This window comes from Perca flavescens, chromosome 6 (assembly GCF_004354835.1).
Source record: "Perca flavescens isolate YP-PL-M2 chromosome 6, PFLA_1.0, whole genome shotgun sequence".
NCBI lineage: Eukaryota > Metazoa > Chordata > Actinopteri > Perciformes > Percidae > Perca > Perca flavescens.
Window position 1 is genome coordinate 12,130,359 of NC_041336.1, and position 20,261 is coordinate 12,150,619.

General features: G+C 40.3%; 2 protein-coding genes across 4 annotated transcripts; one reads left to right on the forward strand and one right to left on the reverse strand.

The window, feature by feature from the left end:
- Nucleotides 1–855: 855 nt before the first annotated feature.
- On the reverse strand, nt 856–17,793 carry bag6 (BCL2 associated athanogene 6). 3 transcript variants are annotated; one of them, XM_028579943.1, is made up of 25 exons: nt 17,607–17,793; nt 15,555–15,642; nt 15,345–15,462; nt 14,440–14,654; nt 14,079–14,150; nt 13,878–14,000; nt 13,594–13,790; nt 11,825–11,957; nt 10,848–11,048; nt 10,551–10,761; nt 10,174–10,224; nt 9,601–9,953; nt 9,443–9,515; nt 8,983–9,314; nt 7,390–7,651; nt 7,077–7,246; nt 6,805–6,858; nt 6,407–6,515; nt 5,483–5,607; nt 4,472–4,606; nt 4,080–4,136; nt 3,745–3,969; nt 2,665–2,772; nt 2,429–2,575; nt 856–1,444 (listed from the first exon to the last, which is right to left on the reverse strand). In XM_028579943.1, exons 2-25 carry the CDS (start codon nt 15,633–15,635, stop codon nt 1,349–1,351), a joined length of 3,648 nt encoding a protein of 1,215 aa, XP_028435744.1. In that variant the 5' UTR covers nt 15,636–15,642; nt 17,607–17,793; the 3' UTR covers nt 856–1,348. The 3 variants fall into 3 exon arrangements, with proteins under 3 accessions (XP_028435744.1, XP_028435746.1, XP_028435745.1); XM_028579945.1 differs by having other exon boundaries at nt 1,349–1,444; nt 10,683–10,761; XM_028579944.1 differs by having other exon boundaries at nt 1,349–1,444; nt 8,983–9,233.
- Nucleotides 17,390–19,459, forward strand: glrx3 (glutaredoxin 3). The gene has a single exon (XM_028579947.1). It carries the CDS (start codon nt 17,790–17,792, stop codon nt 18,765–18,767), a length of 978 nt encoding a protein of 325 aa, XP_028435748.1. The 5' UTR covers nt 17,390–17,789; the 3' UTR covers nt 18,768–19,459.
- The last annotated feature ends 802 nt before the right edge of the window (nt 19,460–20,261 follow it).

The following is a 20,261-nucleotide window of genomic DNA, read 5'->3' on the forward strand; positions in this document are numbered from 1 at the left end:
GTCATATGTCATAAATGTGTCATAAAAAGTCAGTTTTTTATAATAGTATCAGAAAAACAGAAAAAAAAGTCCTAAAAAAGTCATAGTATGTCATAAAAGTCATTCAAAGTCATAGCATAGTATGTCATAAAAATGTGGGAAAAAAACCTGTATACAGTCTATGTTCAAGATATTTTCCAAATATAATATAAACACAAAACATTATTTGGTTAATAAAGAGTTGTAACATCAACTTAATAGTGCTCTCTGGTGGAGACACGATGTAAGCGCAATTATTTCTGAAAAAACTTACATGGAGCCCATATCCTGTATTTTATTGGCAAATAAAATCAATCAACAGTGCTTCTACATTATGACATACATGGTTGGCATTTTTGCAGCACTGTAAAGTAACTAAGTACATTTACTTAAGTACAATTGAGGTACACGTTGTTACTTTATACTTCTCCACTACATTTCAGTGGGAAATATTCCACTTTTTACTCCAGTACACATTTGCTATTTTTAGTTACTTTGCAGGTTCAGATTAATATAAAACAGTATCAACAAATTCATACTTATTATATATTAAAATATCCAGCAGTGTACTAAAATTAGTCCCACATTTACCAGCTGCAACATTAAAGTGACAACACATGAATGTATGAAGTTATTCCAGTAAAACGCATTATTCTGAACTGGGCCATTCTGCATTAATACTTTTTTGACAGTTATACGTCCACTTAAGTAAATTCTGAGTAATTCTTCCACCACTGCATTTTTGTGCTGGGATAAGCTAATATCGGTCGATTATATTTTCCCTTCTTCCATCCCTTCTCAAAGCAGATATAGAGATTCCAAATGAGGACTCTTGTATTGTATCAAGGTTTTTATTAAGCTTACTGTACATTCATGTACCAAACAGCATGTTTATACCATGAAAGTATATTCTTGAGCTCGAGTGTTGACATGAAGGTAAAAGTCTACTAAATAATGAGAATTCAGGCTCCATATTAACAAAGCAAACACAAGGATATGAGGGCAAATAAAAGGTACAGATATACACATGTATCCAAACAGAAGTAAAGTGACCTGATTTAGTCAAACAATTGTTTCATAGGGAACGTTCTTTCAGCAAGAGTTGGACCAAACTAAACAAAGAAATAAATAGGCACTGGGAAAAGGAGTCACATTAGCATGAGGCAATTAGCCAGTAGAGCTGCTAACTGCTTAGAAAGGCGTACAGACAGGTTTTTTTTTTTTTTGTGTGTGTGTGTGTGTGTGTGTGTGTGTGGGGGGGTAGTTGAAGATCCAAGAAAATAAAGATGAAAACAGCGAGTGTTACAGTTTTCTTATCAGTTGAACTTAATTATGAGTCTGATGAGAAGGCTCTGTGTGCGTTGGGGAACTGCTGAGAGTTGAATTCTGGGTCTTCCCTCACTCGTTTCTTGATGTCTGCTTTAACCTGAGGAAAAAGATATTATTAAAGTATGCCATAGAAAATGACATGTCAAAAGTGTTAATATATAGTATGCCATAAACCATACCTGCAAACTCAGAAGGGCTGAAAAAGGTGACACCCCCCACCCCCCAGCTAGCCAACGGTAGGCTAAGGTTACCTGCTGTCGAGTATAGTCGATGTTTCAGTTCCCTCTAATGTCCGTTTTCGGGGGATCAGAGAGAAGCGCAGGCATTTAAGTGGCACCTAAATAAGGCACCGAAATCCACGTTGCTATTCGGTCCAGTAGATAACGGTCGTTAAGGCACCGGTGCCATATTTGCACCGGGTCTCAGACCCCCCACCCCCAATAAAAAGGCTTCGGATCTACACGATTCATGTGGATGACATTTTCCCATTCTAAACGGCGATTTTCGCCAAAAAGAGACTAGTTTGCAGGTATGCATAAAAAGGTAATAACAGTGTGTCAAAAAGTAATGTAAAAACAAAGTATAGTATGCCATTAAAAGAAATCATTAAACATTTCTTAATCTAGTAAACGAGTCATAGTGCAAAAAAAGTCATAAATCAATTATTCTGCCAAGAACTGCAGATATTTGAAAATTGATGTCAAAATAAGCTGCCGATATATATTTTTTTGTCAATCAAGTCATCAACTAATGTTTCAGCGCTATCATCTCATCTACTAGTATTAAAAGAAAGAAGAACTAATAGTATTTTAGTATTCTCATAGTAGTTTAAAGGTCATCACTTTTAAACACTTTGTTCAGATAAATTTGTTAATACAGACTTGTTTATAACCAAAGGTGTTCTTAACATACTATTACCATCTTTTAACGCACAAGTTTACACTGCTGGACATATCCAGTGTAAACTTGTACGTTAAAAGATGGGGAGAAAATGTTATGCTAACCAATACGAATCACGGCTAAAACTATAAAAGCAAGAGAATCCCTGGTGTGTTCTATTGTACGTGCGAGACTTCATTACCTGTTCTGCATAGGCTTCCTTCAGCTCCTGGGTCTCCAGATCGTCTTGTAACCGCTCAGCGGAAGTGATCGGCTTCACACCCGCTGTCCTGGCTGCTTGACTCACCGCATCAGAGAGGGAGAGGAGGCTTCCACCACCCAGTCCTGTCTAAAAACACAAACACACAGACACCTTAAAGAAGGTAAGGACAAGTAACAATCGTACATAATGAGTAAAGTTACAAGTGATCGGATTACCTTCCTGCGTTTAGCTGGCATGCCTTGCAAATACGCGTCAGACAGCGGGGGCTGAGCCTTCATCTTCCTCTGGGTCATCATATCACACCTGATGATAGGCACCCATTCCTACAACACATACAGTCAAATAGGGAAGAGAGAGATTGGAGTCTTTATCTTCTAAAGGAAAGTTTCACATTTTCAAGTTTGTCTTAAAATGAATACTCAAAAGCACTCAAAACCTCTTTGTTACTGTTCCCCCATTGAATCAGCTGAGCAGGGAAACAAGCTAAACTTGAAAAAATACCCACTTGATTGGACTGATGTTTAAAATGCTTTTTTTTGCACGGAACAAAGACTGTAGAGTTTGTTCCATCTCTCCTACACTGGAATTGTGTTAGGTGGGGATCTTGACGTCCAGTATGGACACAATTGAAACAACCACAAACTAGGGGCGGCAATTTCCGTGGCAATACTGTATCGATACACAGACGCCAAGTATTGATCTTTTATTATATATGTGTTGGTCAGTTTGTCTGCTTGACAATCTGATTTTGCAGCAATACAATTGGAGTGAGATGAACAAAGAGAAATCTATCTTTTTAGAGAAAACAGATGTTGACAAAGTTTCCTTTTGGGGACATCATTTAAAATTGGGAAAAATTTGAAGTTGGAAAAAAGGTAATGAATTGAAATATATTGCAGAATATTGCAATAAGTTTAAAATCGTAATAATATCGTATCGTGACCTAAGTATCGTGATGATATTGTATCGTAAGGCCTCTGGCGATTCCCACCCCTACCACAAACCTACCAATGGAAATGTGAGGATTGCTTTAAGACAGACTTGCAAAACCTTTGAACCTATCCACTAAAAGTACTACTGACAAGACCATAAAATCAATGCGTCTTTCCAAAGACAATGTCCCTATTACTCTGGATAGTCCACAGACATCAGTTTCAACAGTTTTCAGTGGAACTATTCCTTACAAATATAAAAAAAGTTTGGATTATTCAGTAATGAGAACACGACAAAAAGAGAATGTGCAGAGCATGAAATTAAAAAGATAAGATGTTAAAACAAACTGAGTGGGCTCTTACAGGTGGGACAGCAGCCGCCCAGGCCTCTGACTCTCGAGGAGACTCGTCACTCCCTCCCTCAGCTCCTGCTGCTGCCATGTCGCCACCTAATGGTGCCGCTCCTCCCGAGGCTCCCAGGTCTCCTGGCAACACCCTTGCTTCCCGTGAGGACGCCCTCGTGCTGTGTGACACCGACATGGCCTCCTCTGCTGTGGTGGCTGCAGCTGGTGAGAGGGTGTCCCCAATCTTTGGAAGTGAAGAACAATGAAATGAGGGAACTAAAAGGCAGAGCAGTACCTACAATTTCAAACTGAGTTCATCTATAAAAAGGACATTAAAAGATACACCATGCTTACCGTTGCACTTTGTGCTCGTTCAGGCTCTTGTGTGCCAGTTGCAGAAGACTGATCTCTCTGTGAAAGGGTGTCATTTAATATTTATTAGCCATTTCAGACGTGCCGTCCAAAGTAACAGGATATGTAACAGCCATCAGATAAGAGGGACTTCTTTCTCTGCATGTTACATGTGCATTCTGTTCTGCAGAAAACTGATAAGAGTTTTCAAATGTAAAATTCAGACAATAAAACTGAAACCTACAGTTAAGAAAACAAAATTTCGGAAATTTAAATTCTCAAGTATAACTGAGAGGCTATTTCCTCTAAAAGCCAAAATGTGTCCATCCATATCCTGGGAAGAAGTCATAGATACAGAGCTAAAATGTAAACACAGCATGTGGCTGGTCCGTTACCTGTGTGTGAACTATGTAGCTCTGGATCTGCTCCTGTGTGATGGGGATGTGCTCCAGAATCACCTGCAGCCTCATCGTCATCATGCTGGTCATCCAGTTGACCAGGCTGGGGCTGATATCACTGGACATCCTCCGCTGGAACATGAGAACATTCAAGTTTTTCTATTACAGGTACAACAGCTGTTTCTTCTGTATCCAGGGTTCCTAGACACATTTAAGCACTTTTCAAACACTTTCAAGGTGCCTTTCCAAGCACCTTACAGCTGCGGTTAATGGCATATTTACATACAGTTCATGGATGCAGTGGTCACTTTATTAGGTAGTCTAGTACAATCCAATTCAACTGTTCTGCCATAAAGTGTTCTGCCAGAAAGTTAGCTTTGTGATGTTAATCCAATTATATTTTTAGCTTTGAGGACATAGTGGTGCTGTTGTACTGGACTGCATTATATTGAGAGATATAGAAACTGCCAATAACATTCCTCGCTTTAGATCGTTAAGACATTTAGTAGCTTCGGTCTGGTTTTGTCTCATCTTACAAAAACATTTCAATGACACAGCCATTGTGTTCATTTTATGTCATCTTTACTGAGAATAATAAAGTTTACTTTAATTATCTATGACACTTCTGAAATCTTGAGCATCTGTCTGTAAGTAGGTTTGAACAACTAATTCACTAGTTCTGACTGGTTGTAAAATGGCAAGTAGATTTTTTTTTTTCTGTACAAACAAAAACTATATGGAGGAAAAGGAGAAATAAACAGCAACAGTAAATAGCAATACGGTAAAGCCAGTATACCAAATGAAATGTGTTGTTTTTAGGCTAAATAGCAACTTTGTGATCAAAACAAAGCTTCACTTGCTGCAATGTTTGCAAGCTAGTCAGGAGAAATCATTTTAATGGTTTTCCTACCATATAAAATGCTCAATAATATCATGGTTTGGTTTGTAGTTTTTGGGGGGGTTTATGTTCCAGAATGCCGGCGTATTAGTGAGAAATTGTATACTAACTATTCGGTGGTTGATGACTGCGGTGAGGGCTCTCTGGTCTCCTCTCAGGCAGTACAGGTTGAGGGCAAGACACTCAAACAATGCCTGGTTGCACATCTGTAGCAGTTGGGGCCCAAATGAGTCATCTGGATGAGAAAAATATTGATATTAACGAATTAGCAAAAAATATTACAAGTTGTACAGAGATAGCTGAAATTCTTTTTTTTTAAGTTACTACTTCACCTCACAGCAGTTTTCCTGATAATCCAAATGCAATTACCTCTAGAGATGCACCGATTACAATTTTCTAGGCCAAAACCGATTTTAGCCGATTCCGATTTCATTTTTTCTAACCACTTTACAGCACACGCAAATATTTTAGAACATTTTGAACAGATAATGCATCACTATATAATAGAACTATATAAATGACCCCTGGTGTGGGAAATTCACACACACCTAGAGTGCAATGTTAGAACCATTTCCTTCTTATCACATCCAATATCCCCAAAAAAAAAAAAATGTGATTTGGGTTTTTGGTGTCGTCCCTCCACGCCCTACTTTTTCCATGTGCGAGAATAGCGCGGGTATGCGCGACACACGGCAGAAAAGTTGAGAGAAAGGAAAAAGAGACTGTGCTGTCGCGTCTGTGTGTGCGTGCGTCCTTGAGAACTGTAACTCGTATAACTTATGTTGTCAGTTAATTGTAGCGTTGACCGGCATGAAATCGGCATGTGTCAGACTGACCTGCCGGTCGCCGGTCATGGCAGAGCACGTAAAAACCGGCCAATTCCGGTCACCGGTCGGTCTATCGGTGCATCTCTAATTACCACCAGTGCTGCAACCTACCTCTTAACAAAAAGAGAGGCTAAACTGGAACCAAAACATCCACATATAAACCATCACTGAGACCAATTGATTTATACGGTTCTTCTTGAAGCTTACCCGTACAACGCAGAATATGTGTGGCAATGTGCATCAGCTGCTGTCTGAAGAAGGACATGTTGGTCTGAGTGACATCAACACCGTCCAACACAGTGACTGAAGACTCTAACTGTGGGGGGTTGAATAAAGAGGTGTCATCAATACATTTACAAAATACAAAAGGTGGCAACAGTTAGGTAAAATCATACTTAAACTAAACTGCCTTCATAATTTCATGAAACATGTCTTAATATTGAATTAGTGGCATCTCAGTACATCAAAACAAGGAATCGACCTTCCACAGTCTAAAAGTGAACTGATTCAACTGAAAAAATGCGAGTCGAGCAGCTCTTTATTTAATCATATACTGTTTTGTATTATTAGTGATACTAGAGGAGAAGTGGACCTTGAGGACTTACAAAGCTCTCGCTGATATACTCCTCCAGTTCATTGACAAGACTGTCAGCCGCAGCCTGGGGGATGGAAACAGAGGACATGAGGAAAAAACAGAATGACAGCACTTAGACAGAGGTCAGTTACACAACAGAATAAAAAAAGACCAACCGTTAAACATGGGACCAATAATAAAAAAGTAAATTAGCTCTATCTACTTTTAACTATGCTTGGGTATCAAATGATTTGAAATAAACAAGAACAATGTAAAGGAAAAACAATTGTTAGTGGTACTGACAGCAATGTTTTCATCGGTTGGCTCTCTGCCGTTGAGGTAGTTCTGGGTGAAGAACTGGGACAGTTGAGGCTGGATGCGGCCAAGGGGCTGGTGCTGGCCATGAAGCAGCATCACCAGGTCTGACATGGTGAACGTCTGGCACACCAACATCAACAGCTCTCCAAAAAAACCTTGGAATCACAGTAAAAAAGTATTAAATGTGAAGCTACATAATGAAGAGGGGTGAAATCATCAGATCAAACTTGTTTCTGATATGCTTCTTGGTCAGCTGCTGTACTGACAGCATCATATACTTGACTGTTTGTTTTTTTACCAGTAGGATCCTCAGGACTGATGAAGATGTTTGTTGCCTGGGACAGCCTCTGCATAAACTGAGCAATGCTCTCTGTGTCGTTCTGGGCCTGGCCCAGAGAGCCCATCATGGTGCTCAGCACGCCACGGACGATGCCTGTGAACAGCTCTGGGTTGAGGGCTTCGGCTCCAGCAGGAGGGTTGGGCATGGGGTTGGGCCCTGCAGCAGGAGCAGGAGTGGTACCAGAGGGAGGTGGTGGTGGTGGAGAGAAGATGGGTTGGGCCTAGAAATGAAATGAAAACTAGGAGTGAGGATTTGTTAACAATACTTTGCTTTAATTGAAATGCAGTGGTTTCTTTCAATGGAAAGCACTATACCAGTCCCTCCAGAAAAACGTGATTATGCAATCGCATAATTCAATGCATAATCAGCCAAAGTCCGCATATTTATGCAGGGGCCGCATTTTTGCCGCATAAATTGCCAATTTCCACGCAAAATATGCAGGGCTTGCATGATTTCATAATCCCCACATTTTTGATGCAAAAAAGTCACATATCTTAGCAGAAAGTTGAAAAATGTTGAGTTTACTTCACACAACAGCAGCCATTTCCCCATGTTGCGATGGGAACGTTATGAAGTGATGTAATTACACAACGTGAATATCATCGAAAAGCAGGGTGTTGGGGGAATCACTTTTTTTCCTTCTTTTTCATCAAACCGCAATTTTTGCAAGTTCCTGCAATTTCATTGCATAAAAACGCCTAACTATCTCGCATTTTCCATCGCATTTTTTAAGAAAACGTGCCGCATAATCAAGGATTTTTGCCCGCAACAATAACAAAAAAACTCTGCATTTTTCTAGAAGGACTGCTATATGGATAAAACAAGAAACTCACTGTCTATGACTGTAGACTTTTTTTACTAGTGCCAACACAATGTTTATTAATATATAACCGTTTTTTTTTCCCCATTTAAAAAAAGTCACATCAAGCTTTTAACATTGAATGTTAAAAGCTGTCCAAATACAAGCAATTTAATAAGAACTTAATAAAATACAGTCTGAAATTGGCAAAAGTACTTTTTTAAAATCAAAAACCGTCTCATCAAAAAATAAGTTAAGGAACGCAAATCTGATAAAGCATTCAATACCAGCCTTTGGTAGTTGAAAGATCTTCAAAAGATGATTAATCCTTAAGACAAACTAACAAATAATAAAAACATGTTGACAACAACTTGTTTCACTGATTTCAGGTGATATGTATATTAGCACTGACTGCTGAATTATGAGACACTTTTAAGACTGCAGTGTGTCCTGCTACATTTTGAATAGTGTGCATTCTACTGTTTTTGTGAAATGAATACTTTTATTTATATCATTATTAGATCTAGCTCAATTTGAACACACTTCTATATATTTAAAAAAAAAAAAAAAAAAAAAAAACTATTAAAACAATTTCCAAGAATCTAAATTTTAACTGACTTTTTTTACTGATGCACTCCTTTCACATGATCTGTGTGCAGGTAACCTAGGACTACAGAATGATTTGCAAATGAAGGTGCAATTTAGATGCAAAGTCTATGAAGTGCACTCAAGTCAAACATTCAAACACTTACCTGCTGCATGAATTCACTCACTCCCTGGATGAAGGCTGGGACACCAGATGTGGTGACAGTAATTGAAGGGGCCCCTAAAGGGCCCGCACCGGCACCACCTAGGAGAGAACCCAGGAGCTGGCTGAGGTCTGGGGGCATCTCCTGGGACTGGGGCTCAGCAGTGTTGGTCTCAGATTGGCTCGGTGGACTAGTAGTGTTTGCGGTAGGCGGAGGAGTTGGACCCGAATTGGAGAAAGAAAAGGAGGAGGAGGCTGAGGAGGTTTGAGAGGAGGAGGAAAAGGAGGAAGAGGAGGATGTGGATGTGGATGAGGAGGATGTGACTGTTTGACCAGCTGTAAAAAACAGATTGAAGTATCACTGATGTACAGCAATCCTTGACCAATTTTTCTATACATACATAATTACAGAAACATGCTTCTAATGAAGTCCAAATCTATATTTAACAACTGGAAATGCTTACCCATTTGTCCAGGAAGCAAAAGCTGTCCAACCAGTCCACTAATCATCTGGTTGAGAGCAGCAGGGTTGAAAGCCTGTGGAGCAAGACTTTTCAATTAGCCTCAAATGTTGATAATCAGCCTCAAAAACAGGGACCAAATCAGAAAACACTGTCCCCACCTGTCCTGGCTGCTGGCCCGGCATGGCAGCTCTCACATTGATGGTGGTTCCCCGAGTGCCGAAGGATGGAGGGGGCAAGTTGGATGCAAAGGGGGGTCGGGTGAACACGACCCTGGCCTGGGGCTGGGGGCCAGTATGGGGGGGAGGTGGGGGAGCAGTAGGGGTGGTGGTGGGTGTGTTGGGACCTGTGGTGGTAGTTGAGGAGTTGGCTGTGGAGCTGTAGCCAGGAGGGGTGGGCTGGGGTGGAACTGGTTGGCCAGTGGCGGTGGCGGTGGCGGCGCTAGTAGCTACGGCAGCAGCATATTGGCTGATCTGTTGCATGAGATTCCGCATAAAGTCAGGGGGTAGAGCACCTGAAGGGGGAAACAGAAACCAATGCATTAGAATAACATGATATACTTCTGTTATCAGCAGAAAATGATTTTCAGGAGTTAAAAAAAGGCTTAATTTCTGATCCCAACCACACTATACAGTATTTTATTGAACTGAAAGTTAGAAAAAAAAATAACCTGGAACTTTGAAGGGGTTTTACATTACTAGACTGTAATATAAAATGTAGCATGCCAAATGTACCTGGTTGTCCTGGCATTTGCTGTCCAGCTGCAGCAGGGTTTGCACCTGGTCCTGCACATACAAACACAAAAATAGTTTGAACTCCCTATACAATACTAAAGTAACTGTCTGCCAGTGTAACTCTATTACAGAAGTATTCTTGCAATAACAGAGCCATCATTTAACAAAAACATCTTCTGAAATTTGAGCCTGTAAATCAGATAAGTTCAAAGTTCCATTCTTCAGATCACTCTGATTGTAGCAGCAGTGCATGAAGGATGTAATAGTGTGGTATGTGCGATCATTTAACGCCAACACACTGCTACCCAGTGATATGACACACAAACAGCTTTGACGTTGTGGAGCATTCAATCAGTGGCGGGTAGGGGACAACACACCATCCGTGTTCATCTGCATCATGACCACCGGGACTGCCTGGTGGCTGATTCTGATGACACGGGGGCCAGCCTGTCCCGGTCCAGCCTGCTGATTGGAAGGGGAAGTCTGTGGGGGTGAGGTCTGTCCCTGACCTGCCTGCTCGAATTGGCTAGCCGACTGGGTGGGCGGAGCTTGTCCCTCAGTGCTGTTAGCCGCAGCACCCAGGTTCATCTGTCGGTGAAGATGCAAGCGCAGTCAGTCTAATGACATTAAAAGGTTCACATTAATAACTAAAATATGCTCACAAATGAACTTACTTGCACTGGGATGTGGTGGTGCACAGCTCCAGGCAGTGTGACGGGGGTGGTATAGTGGGAAAACGGCCGGACCACATGCAGGTGGCGGGGCACAGGGCTCATGAGGTTTAATCGCAGGTCACTGAGGGCCACAAGGGCGTTACCCAGGAGACGGAGACACTCAAACGTCAGGATAAGAGTACGCTGGTCCTCTTCTCTCTCCTGTGGCATAAAAGAAACCATTTTGGGCAACTTCTTAAATGACAACTATATAATGCATGTTAAATACACAGGGTGAAAAGGTTCAACATTTTGGGTAATATTGGCTTTTTCATTTTCTTGCTGAAAGTAGGATGAGACAATTGTTACCACTCTAAGTGTCTGTATGGTGAATATGAAGCTACCACCAGCAGCCGGCTAACTTAGCTTAGCACAAAGAATGGAAACAGAGGGAAACTGCTAGCCTGGCTCTGACCAACGATTAAAATTCACCTACAAGCACTTCTAAAGCTCACGATGGACACATATCTCTGACACATTAATACCTACTAAAACTTAAGTGTGAAAACAATTATTGGCTGTTTAACAAGGGTTTCTATATTTTTTGGTCATGACCAGTTGCCAGGCAACAAGAAGAGAATCAAGGGAAGTTATTGTCCTGTAAAAGAATGTTGAACTTTTCCTCCCAAAATCTTGCTACCTGATGATTTATTCCACACCTCCTCTTGGAACATTTGAATGTTTAGACAGAAACATTGTATGAAATAAATCAGTTAGCAAGTGATCACTTACTGCATTTTGAATAATCCCATTGATACAAAAATAATGACAATATTAAAAAAGTTATTCCTGCCCCTGAACCCTTATGAATTTAACAATTTAGGATGTGATATTGGAAATGTTTACTATGGATATTCTGGCATACTAATAAAAAAACCATTGTTACAGAAATATTCTAAGATCACCAGTTAATTATTATTTGGCTGTTGGAATCATACTGTATTATTGTTGTATTCTGCTGTGGTGGCTGTCTCCAGGATGGTGTGAGCTCTCTGAATGAAGGGCTGCAGTCTCTCCTCCACCCTCCGCAGCTCAGACAACATCTCTGCCAACTCAGCTGGGCTGGGGTGACTAGGGCAAGAAAGGCAGAGCTGATTACAACTAAACAAAAAAACACAAAGCTGGTCACCGGTTATGACAGTGACACAGAGATACAGCATCACTATGTATAAGTAGGGCTGGGCGATATATCGATATTAAAAATATATCGATATATTTTTAAATGAGATATGGAATTAGACCATATCGCATATATCGATATAGTTCAAATGTGATCCTTGCTCCCATAGATATATACACAGATGTCGCCTTGAGGTTCTAAACATACGTCAAAACCGCCGCCATCTTGGAACAGGGGTGCGAAGCATTCAGATCAACGCTAAAGATGCCGGACTTTTGTACTGCTTAATTATGTTTGATAGAGGAAATGAAAAGAACAAACAGCAATGAATAACATTTAACAGGTGACAATGTGTTTTATGATTATGTATGCCGCCCGACCAGCAACCTGAGCTCCGGGCGGCAGCGGGAGGCTGAGAGCTCCGTGGGCGGGCCGCAGCGTCTCTTCCCCGGGAAAAACACAGCTTTGCCTCGCTGCTGCGCGGGTCCCCGCTGATCCAAATCGGACCAGCCAAAGATAGAGTGGTGATCGGTAGGATCTTACACGTAGTCCAGGACGACCTGTATGTCGATATCGGGCGGAAAGTTCCACTAAGTTTGCCGGGCGGCAGGCGGACGGAGAGAAGCTACAGCGGGCAGCAGAGACCGTCTGCGGCTGCAGGATCTGGAGCTCAGTGCCCGTTAAAATGACATGTAACGATAAATACATACAGAAATAAATAGTGGAGGAATGAGCCTGGACATTTCAGTCTGTTTTAAACTTCACCTTGAAGCAGAAACTCTTAGTTCAGAAGGGTGAAGTTTCCGTTTGGACTCAGATCTGTGAACCGATCATAATAAATATTCTTTGTATTAACACATTAATTAGTTTCTTTGTTTTGTAGTCGATAGTTCATCTTTTTAGTTTACTTAAGTGGAAGCAGTATCAAGTGGAAGAATGGGACTATAAACCTAGGCTTACAGGCATGAGGCATTACATTTTGAACAAAGTAGATTATATTAATATCAAAAGCTTAATTGACCTTTGGAACGAATCACAAATATGGAGCTTTGATTTCAAAAAAGGTACTCCTGTTATACAGTATTTAGGTTTACATTTTATTGTTATTTGAACAGCTGAGCATTTAATCATGAACCAGGTGAAGAAACCGGTTTATTATTTATTTGATTTTGCAACTGTCTCTATGAAACTACTTGTGACATGTCATATTTGATTTTGGCTTTGACTGAACATTTGCTCTCACTTTGCGGAAAAAAATATCGGGATATATATCGTATATCGATATTCAGCCAAAATATATCGGGATATGACTTTTGGTCCATATCGCCCAGCCCTATGTATAAGGAGTTCAATAATATATACAGAGAAAGATATACAACTGGCAGGAGAATACATAGGATCAATTTACAAGTTTGTTTCAATCTAAACATTTTAGTATGAAGTGAAATGCTTTATGTTTGCAAAGTTCAGGAATGATCTGCATTTATTTTATGCTAAATCATTTCATGTTCATTTCAAATTTGCCTGCCTCAGAAGTATGTGGCATAAGAAACAAACAATCTAAGTAACAGAGAGAGGATGTCTCACTTGGGTCCAGGTTGGGGTGCTGGTCCCTCAGATTGTGCTGAAGAGGTGGGTGCAGGTGGGGGAGTTGTTGGAGGTGGGGAGGTGTCCATGGGCTGGGCAGAGGGAGAGGGAGTGGAGGTGGTAGATGAAGATGAAGGAGGAGGGGGAGCAGCAGCAGAAGTTGCCTCTGTTTGGGTGGCTGAGTCACTCGGCCGACCCTGAAAAAGACATAAGACAGCAGGCAAATTAGTTAATAAGGTGGCAATTTCTCTGGAGCTTTCCATCTGAAGTAATGTGAACTCTACCTCCATCCTGTGGATGACATCATTGATGTCCCTCAGCAGGTTTTCAGCCAACACCAGCCTCAGCCTTGGCCCACTCTGCACTGGTTGGTCCATATCAATGTGCACATTCACAGACCCGTTGCTCTGAAATAGAGAAGGTGAAAATCAACTAAACACAAGGTAATGTTATGTGGGATTGTATGCTATCAGCAGGCATCTTACTCCAGTGCTGGTTGTGACTCTGGCATTCCTGGCATTCTCTCCCATACCAGACATCATCTGCTGAACCGACATCTAAACGAAAAGAATAACAGCGCTGAAATATGGCACCTTTGGAAACAACACTTAACATGCTATACTAACCTAGCGGTCATAGTTAAGACTAGACAACATACTGCATTTAAATATATATTTAATAACTAACCAGAGGGAATTCTTCTTCTACATATATGTTAGGATTTCTGTTCAGGAAAGGAATAACCTGTCATCTTTTTGAGTTGCTGTTCATCACACTGGACTGCATGTGCAGAAAAAAAAAAGCACAATCACAAACAGCCTTGAACAGGTCACAAAGCAGACCTACCTGTATCTGCTGGGGGTCCATGATGTTGACAGGGAGGTTGAAGGTGCCAAGCATTACATAGCTGTTAGCATTGCGATCATGTGGAGGCACTTGTGATGTTCCTTGGGAGGACGAGGAGGGTCCACTGTCAGCTGAAGTGCCTCCTGACCCTGACCCAGGCTGGGAGGGTGGAGGGGGGGCCCGTTCCACAAGATGTATCACCTTGCCATCCACATCTGGGGCAATAACAGAGAACTACGGTTACATATGTGCAAATTTGATGGTGCGTTAACTTTTTTTATTTTTTTTATTTAATGTTTATTTGGCAGGGACAAATGCATAGAACATTGCTTTATAAAGAATACAAAGTAGATACCATACATACAGGTTTATAGCCATGACTAATTTGCAACCCCTGTCCCTGGTTAGGCTTTTAACTTCACACTTTGTTTTTGTTTTGTTTTACACTGCTGAAGGCCTTCAAAATGATGTCCAATCATTATGTCCAATTACTTTTGCCAGCAATACTATGTAAATACTGACAAACACAAGTGAGCTTAAAGCACCCATTTGTTTGAAAAGGATTGTTGGCACTCAGGTGGGCACCTGAGAGCTAACTTACTGAATGCAATATATAGTCATTACCTTTTCCCACAACAGTGGTCCACCACAACAACAAAATAACAAAACAAATCTTACTATAAAATAACTACAACCATCAAAGTCAATTCCTACTTACTTACTCAACATGTGGGGCCTAAATGTTAGAATAAATGTGCACATAATAATGAATAAGTAAAATTAATATTATGAACCTGCACTAGTATAACACCCAAATAACAAAACAGGAAGAAACCCAAAAACAAATCTTGAAACAAGTGAAAATCGAGTCATGCTTTGCTTTAATTGAGCTCTTGATTACTTACTGTAGTCTGCCAGAGTCCGTTCATCCTGTAGAACTCTGCCCTGATAGATCAGCCTCTGTTTGTCCACAGGGATAGCTACTGAAGGGGCAATGTGCTCCTTAAACTCTTTCACTGTCAACTACAAAGAACAGACATGAGTGAGACTTCCACAAAGGCTGACAGAAAATGAGAATTCACTCCAGAGTGTGCTGTAGGAACTGAAGAACTTACCTGAGCACCAACAGTGTAGGTTCTGCTTTGGGAGTCTAGTGTTTTGACAGTCACCTCTATGTCTGCAGTTTGTTCCTCCATGGTGTTCCTGTATCATAAAATAATGTATTCCAGTAATTATAGCCCAAATGATACCTAATTATTGAGGCAAATAGTAGTATACATATGTATACTTAAATGTCAACTGATATTCATTTCTTATCATAAACACCCAAAATAACATCAACAATCTCTTTTATATATATATATATATATATATATATATATATATATATATATATATATATATATATATATCTTAAATCTGTTTTTAAAGAATTGTGAAATGTGCAAAACTATGCAGGTGATTTTACAGTAAAGTGTTGTATACACTGACATAATATATAGGTGGTAAGCTAATATTGGGTGATATAGGCCAAAGTGATTAGTTGGTATAGTAATCAGTAGGGCTGCCACCTCTTAGTCAACTAATCGGTCGTTTTGGTCTTAGTCGACTAAGATTTCTTTAGTCGATTAGTCATTTTTTATGCTTATTTATGCTTAATTACTTATTTCCAAGAAACTTCTGAGCACATTTATGGTAAACACAAGATTTAAAGTGGTGCTTTTGCAGGATTAATTGTGGAGAAACTCAGTTTTACAGATGGTTAATTAACTACATTTATATTGTGCTTTTCTAGTCTTAACCACCTCTCAAAGCGCACAGCTCTGTCAATTAAATCAACTAATCAATTAGTCGACAAAATCCTATAAGTGTTAGTCGACTAAGAATTTCTTTAGTCGAAGACAGCCCTAGTAATCAGGTATAGTCATTTTCATTCACAGTTAATCTGTCATTTTTTTTATTAATTGACTAATCATCAAGTGTGAAAAGAAAATTACAAAACATGCCCATGAAATGTTATCAAAGATTATGGTGGTATGTTCAAGTTGCTTGTTATTTCCAACCACAAATTCAAAACCCAAAAGTGTTCCCTTTAAAAAACAAACAAAAAAAACAGCAAATATGAAAATCTGAGACCAGTGAATCTTTGGTATTTTTAATTATTTGAAACTAAAAGTAATTAAAACTAACTTTTATCAAACATGTTGAAAGAGCGCATCATTTAAAATGTAACTACTTTGTAATAGTTCCATTTGTGTTCAGTTTAATTTGTTCAATACAATTTTAGGATGGAAATGATTTCCTTTCAGTTTTTGTATTTCAACAAGCAATTTGTTTTATTTTAGAAGAATACTGGTAGCAGCAAAAAGGCTGAACTGAGTACAATTTAATATCTGCAACATTTCAGAGGTTTAGGGAATGTACTGGTGCAGCAACAAGTCTGGGACAAAATCACTAATATAGTTAAAGCTTCAAAATTAAATACTGGAAACATCTATTGTTTTAAAGCTCTGAGCATCCATGTTTTTTTTCACCCTACATTACTTAACGTTAAAGCTCATGAACAAAATACGTAACTATGAACACATTAGTAGGCGACATCCCAGGTCGGACCATCCGAGGAACACGTGAATGCAGTATTATTTTTAATTAACCCAAACCAGAGCACAGGATTAGCAGCGTATTTATATAAATGGTTAGCAGCTAGCTAGGTTCACTTGCTAGTAGCTAGGTAGCATCATAATGTTACAGTAGTTAACTAACGTTATCAGCTTAACATTAGCCAAGTTAAGTTTGCGTAGGTCAGCTGTATCCTGTTAGGCCATTCAACGGCACGGGTATTTTAAATTTTAACTGTAGCTAATTAAACAATTTGAACAGTGACACCATGTAACACGAACAGCAACGCTAATTACGGATAACGTTAGCCAGCTAACGATAACGTTAGCTAGCTAGTTAACATCGGCTTGCTAGCAGGATTTAGCTTTGCTTCACTTGAAAACGTTTGCAAAAAAGCTAACTTTGACCAGCTAGCTAACCAGCGTCAGTAAGGAGGCTAAGCTAATGCCAAATAAACTAAACGTTACAATAAGCATAGCTAGCTATATGACAGACCATACGATATTTCGTTTTCATAAAGAGACTGTGGTGTGTTATTCAACGGTTACCTTAAAAGTCACACTATCCTTTCAACTTATCCAGTGTATGCAGCTGTTTCTTATCACCAAATACCATGCAAATGACTTCCTAGTACTTGGTGGTACAAGCTGTCTGGTACTTGCGAGAAGCTACCAGGCTGCACGGATGTGACGTTAGGGCAACACCGGAAGCGCTGCACAGAGGAAAGAAAAATGGCGAATCTCATGGAAGCAACAACAAATGAGCAGTTTGAAGATTTCCTAACCAAAGCTGGAAAATGCCTCACCGTAGTGCATTTCCAGGCGGCATGGGCTCCTCAGTGCGGCCAAATGAACGAAGTGATGGCCGAGCTGGCCAAGGAACACGCCGACACCACGTTTGTCAAGCTGGAGGCGGAAGCGGTGCCGGAGGTCTCGGAGAAGTATGATATCGCCTCTGTCCCCACTTTTCTTTTCTTCAAGGGAAGGGAGAAGGTGGACCGCCTGGACGGGGCCAATGCTCCGGAGCTGACCAAGAAGGTGCAGCGCTTGGCAGTCACCGGGAGTCCGGGTGGTGCTGCGGAAAGTACCACCACAGACCTGAACCAGCGGCTGAAGAAGCTGATTAACGCAGCGCCCTGCATGCTTTTCATGAAGGGATCCTCGCAGGAGCCCCGCTGCGGTTTCAGCCGGCAGATAGTGGGCCTGCTGAAGGAGCACAGCATCCAGTTCAGCAGCTTCGACATCTTGTCCGATGAGGAGGTCCGACAGGGGCTAAAGACCTACTCCAACTGGCCCACCTACCCTCAGCTGTACGTGAACGGAGAGCTGGTGGGAGGACTGGACATAGTGAAGGAGCTGGCTGAGTCTGGAGAGCTGGAGAACACCTGTCCGAAGGCTGTCACCTTGGAGCACCGTCTGAAGACCGTCATCAACCAGAGCCCAGTCATGCTGTTCATGAAGGGCAACAAGGATGCTGCAAAATGTGGCTTCAGCAGGCAGACACTGGAGATTTTAAACGGCACCGGTGTGGATTACGACACCTTTGATATTCTGCAGGATGAAGAGGTGCGTCAGGGGCTCAAGACCTATTCCAACTGGCCAACCTACCCCCAGCTCTACGTGAAAGGAGACCTGATCGGTGGTTTGGACATACTCAAGGAGCTAAAGGAGAGTGGAGACCTAGTATCAGTGCTGAAGGGGGAGTCTTAAAGTGGATTTGCCATGCCATCAGAGAGGGGAAACAAAAAGCCACTGCACATGCCCAGATCGGCTTTGTGTCACTGATGTAACAGTACATGTGGACCAGGAAGTGAATTAAACAATTTATGAAGAGAGATATTAGACTAATCAAATTGTTTTGCATATAACCAAACTGTTGTAGCATTTGGATGCATTCACATTCTACTTGAAGTAAAAAAAAAAAAAAAAAAAAAAAAATGAAACTGCAGTTAATGACAATTTGCTTTTGGTTTTCATTCTGAAGTTTTGCTCATAGTAATTATTGAAAATGCATTAAGAAACAAGAAATGTTTCAAGTGAAAGTAAAGCCATCCCTGTTGTTGGCATACTTTTATAAATCCCTGTCTGACTCTGGGAAAATACACAGAAAACAGCAGACTTTTGTTCATGTTATCTGGTGTCTGCATTTTTGTATGTTACATACGTCCTCTTCCAGTATTCACAGCCTCACGCTTCGGAACATGTTTATAGTTAGTGAAACATTACTTATCCACTTTCCATGTCATCCTGTCCACAGTTTCTTCGCCTGAAAGACAAAATAACTATTAAGCTTTATCCAATAATCACTCTGGTTTAAATATCTTAGAACTAAGTCTAGGTGGCACTTACTAATTCTTTGTTCATCAATAATGTGATTAAACAATAAAAGAAACTTAAGATTTGGTGTTGTTTTTTTGGTGCTACTTCCATTAACTAGCTAAGGTGTGTGAACTATCACTGTGTAGAGTCATTGGGCAACTAAACAAATCACATTTTCAAAAACAGAAATACAACAAGGCCTTTAACCTAATATGTAAGAGGGAAAGTTGTTGATTTTATGTTGCATTGACTTTGCTGTCTGTAACCATAAATGCAGCACATCCACATATTTGAGCTGTAGTTAAACTGCTGTTACATTCAGAGTTTGCAAACTGGTAATTAACACCAGAGAGTGCATATATATATATATAAAAGATTTCTAATAGAACTGCTCTGCATACTGCCTCAAAAATATAAGCTTTACAAAGGCAGTAATTCTCTGCACTTCATATTGTAGTGTGCATGATCATTTTAGTAAAATATTTATGATCATACGATCACGTGTTCAGGACCGAGAAGTAATCATAAGCATAGGGGAACAGATTGCAATGAAACAGAAATCTAAATATGATTTTACACTGCATCAAATCCACAATCTGTGTCTATAATGTCCATCAAGTTAACAAAACATTAGGAGGTGTGATTCATTTGGATAAAATCCTCTCAGTGGGTCTGATGTAGGAAGCTCTTGATATTTCTGTGTTATGGAGAAGTTTCTGCATGTGTAACGTGTGCAGACAAGCTTGCTGTTTGACTCCACCTGGTGGAAGTACCTGTATAACCTGATCTCAGACTATAAATTCACCTCATTTTAACATATGTTAGATCTAAAATTTTAAATCAATTAATCAGATGATCAAAACTAAATTAATCTGCAACTGTTTT

Coding starts and splice junctions, on each gene's coding strand:
- bag6 (XM_028579943.1), bottom strand. CDS start 15,635: ATGGAGGAACAAACTGCAGACATAGAGGTGACTGTCAAAACACTAGAC. Junction 14,001..14,078: donor GAGTCACAACCAGCACTGGA/GTAAGATGCCTG, acceptor TCTCTATTTCAG/AGCAACGGGTCTGTGAATGT. Junction 2,773..3,744: donor GGGCGGCTGCTGTCCCACCT/GTAAGAGCCCAC, acceptor TATGTGTTGTAG/GAATGGGTGCCTATCATCAG.
- glrx3 (XM_028579947.1), top strand. CDS start 17,790: ATGGCGAATCTCATGGAAGCAACAACAAATGAGCAGTTTGAAGATTTC.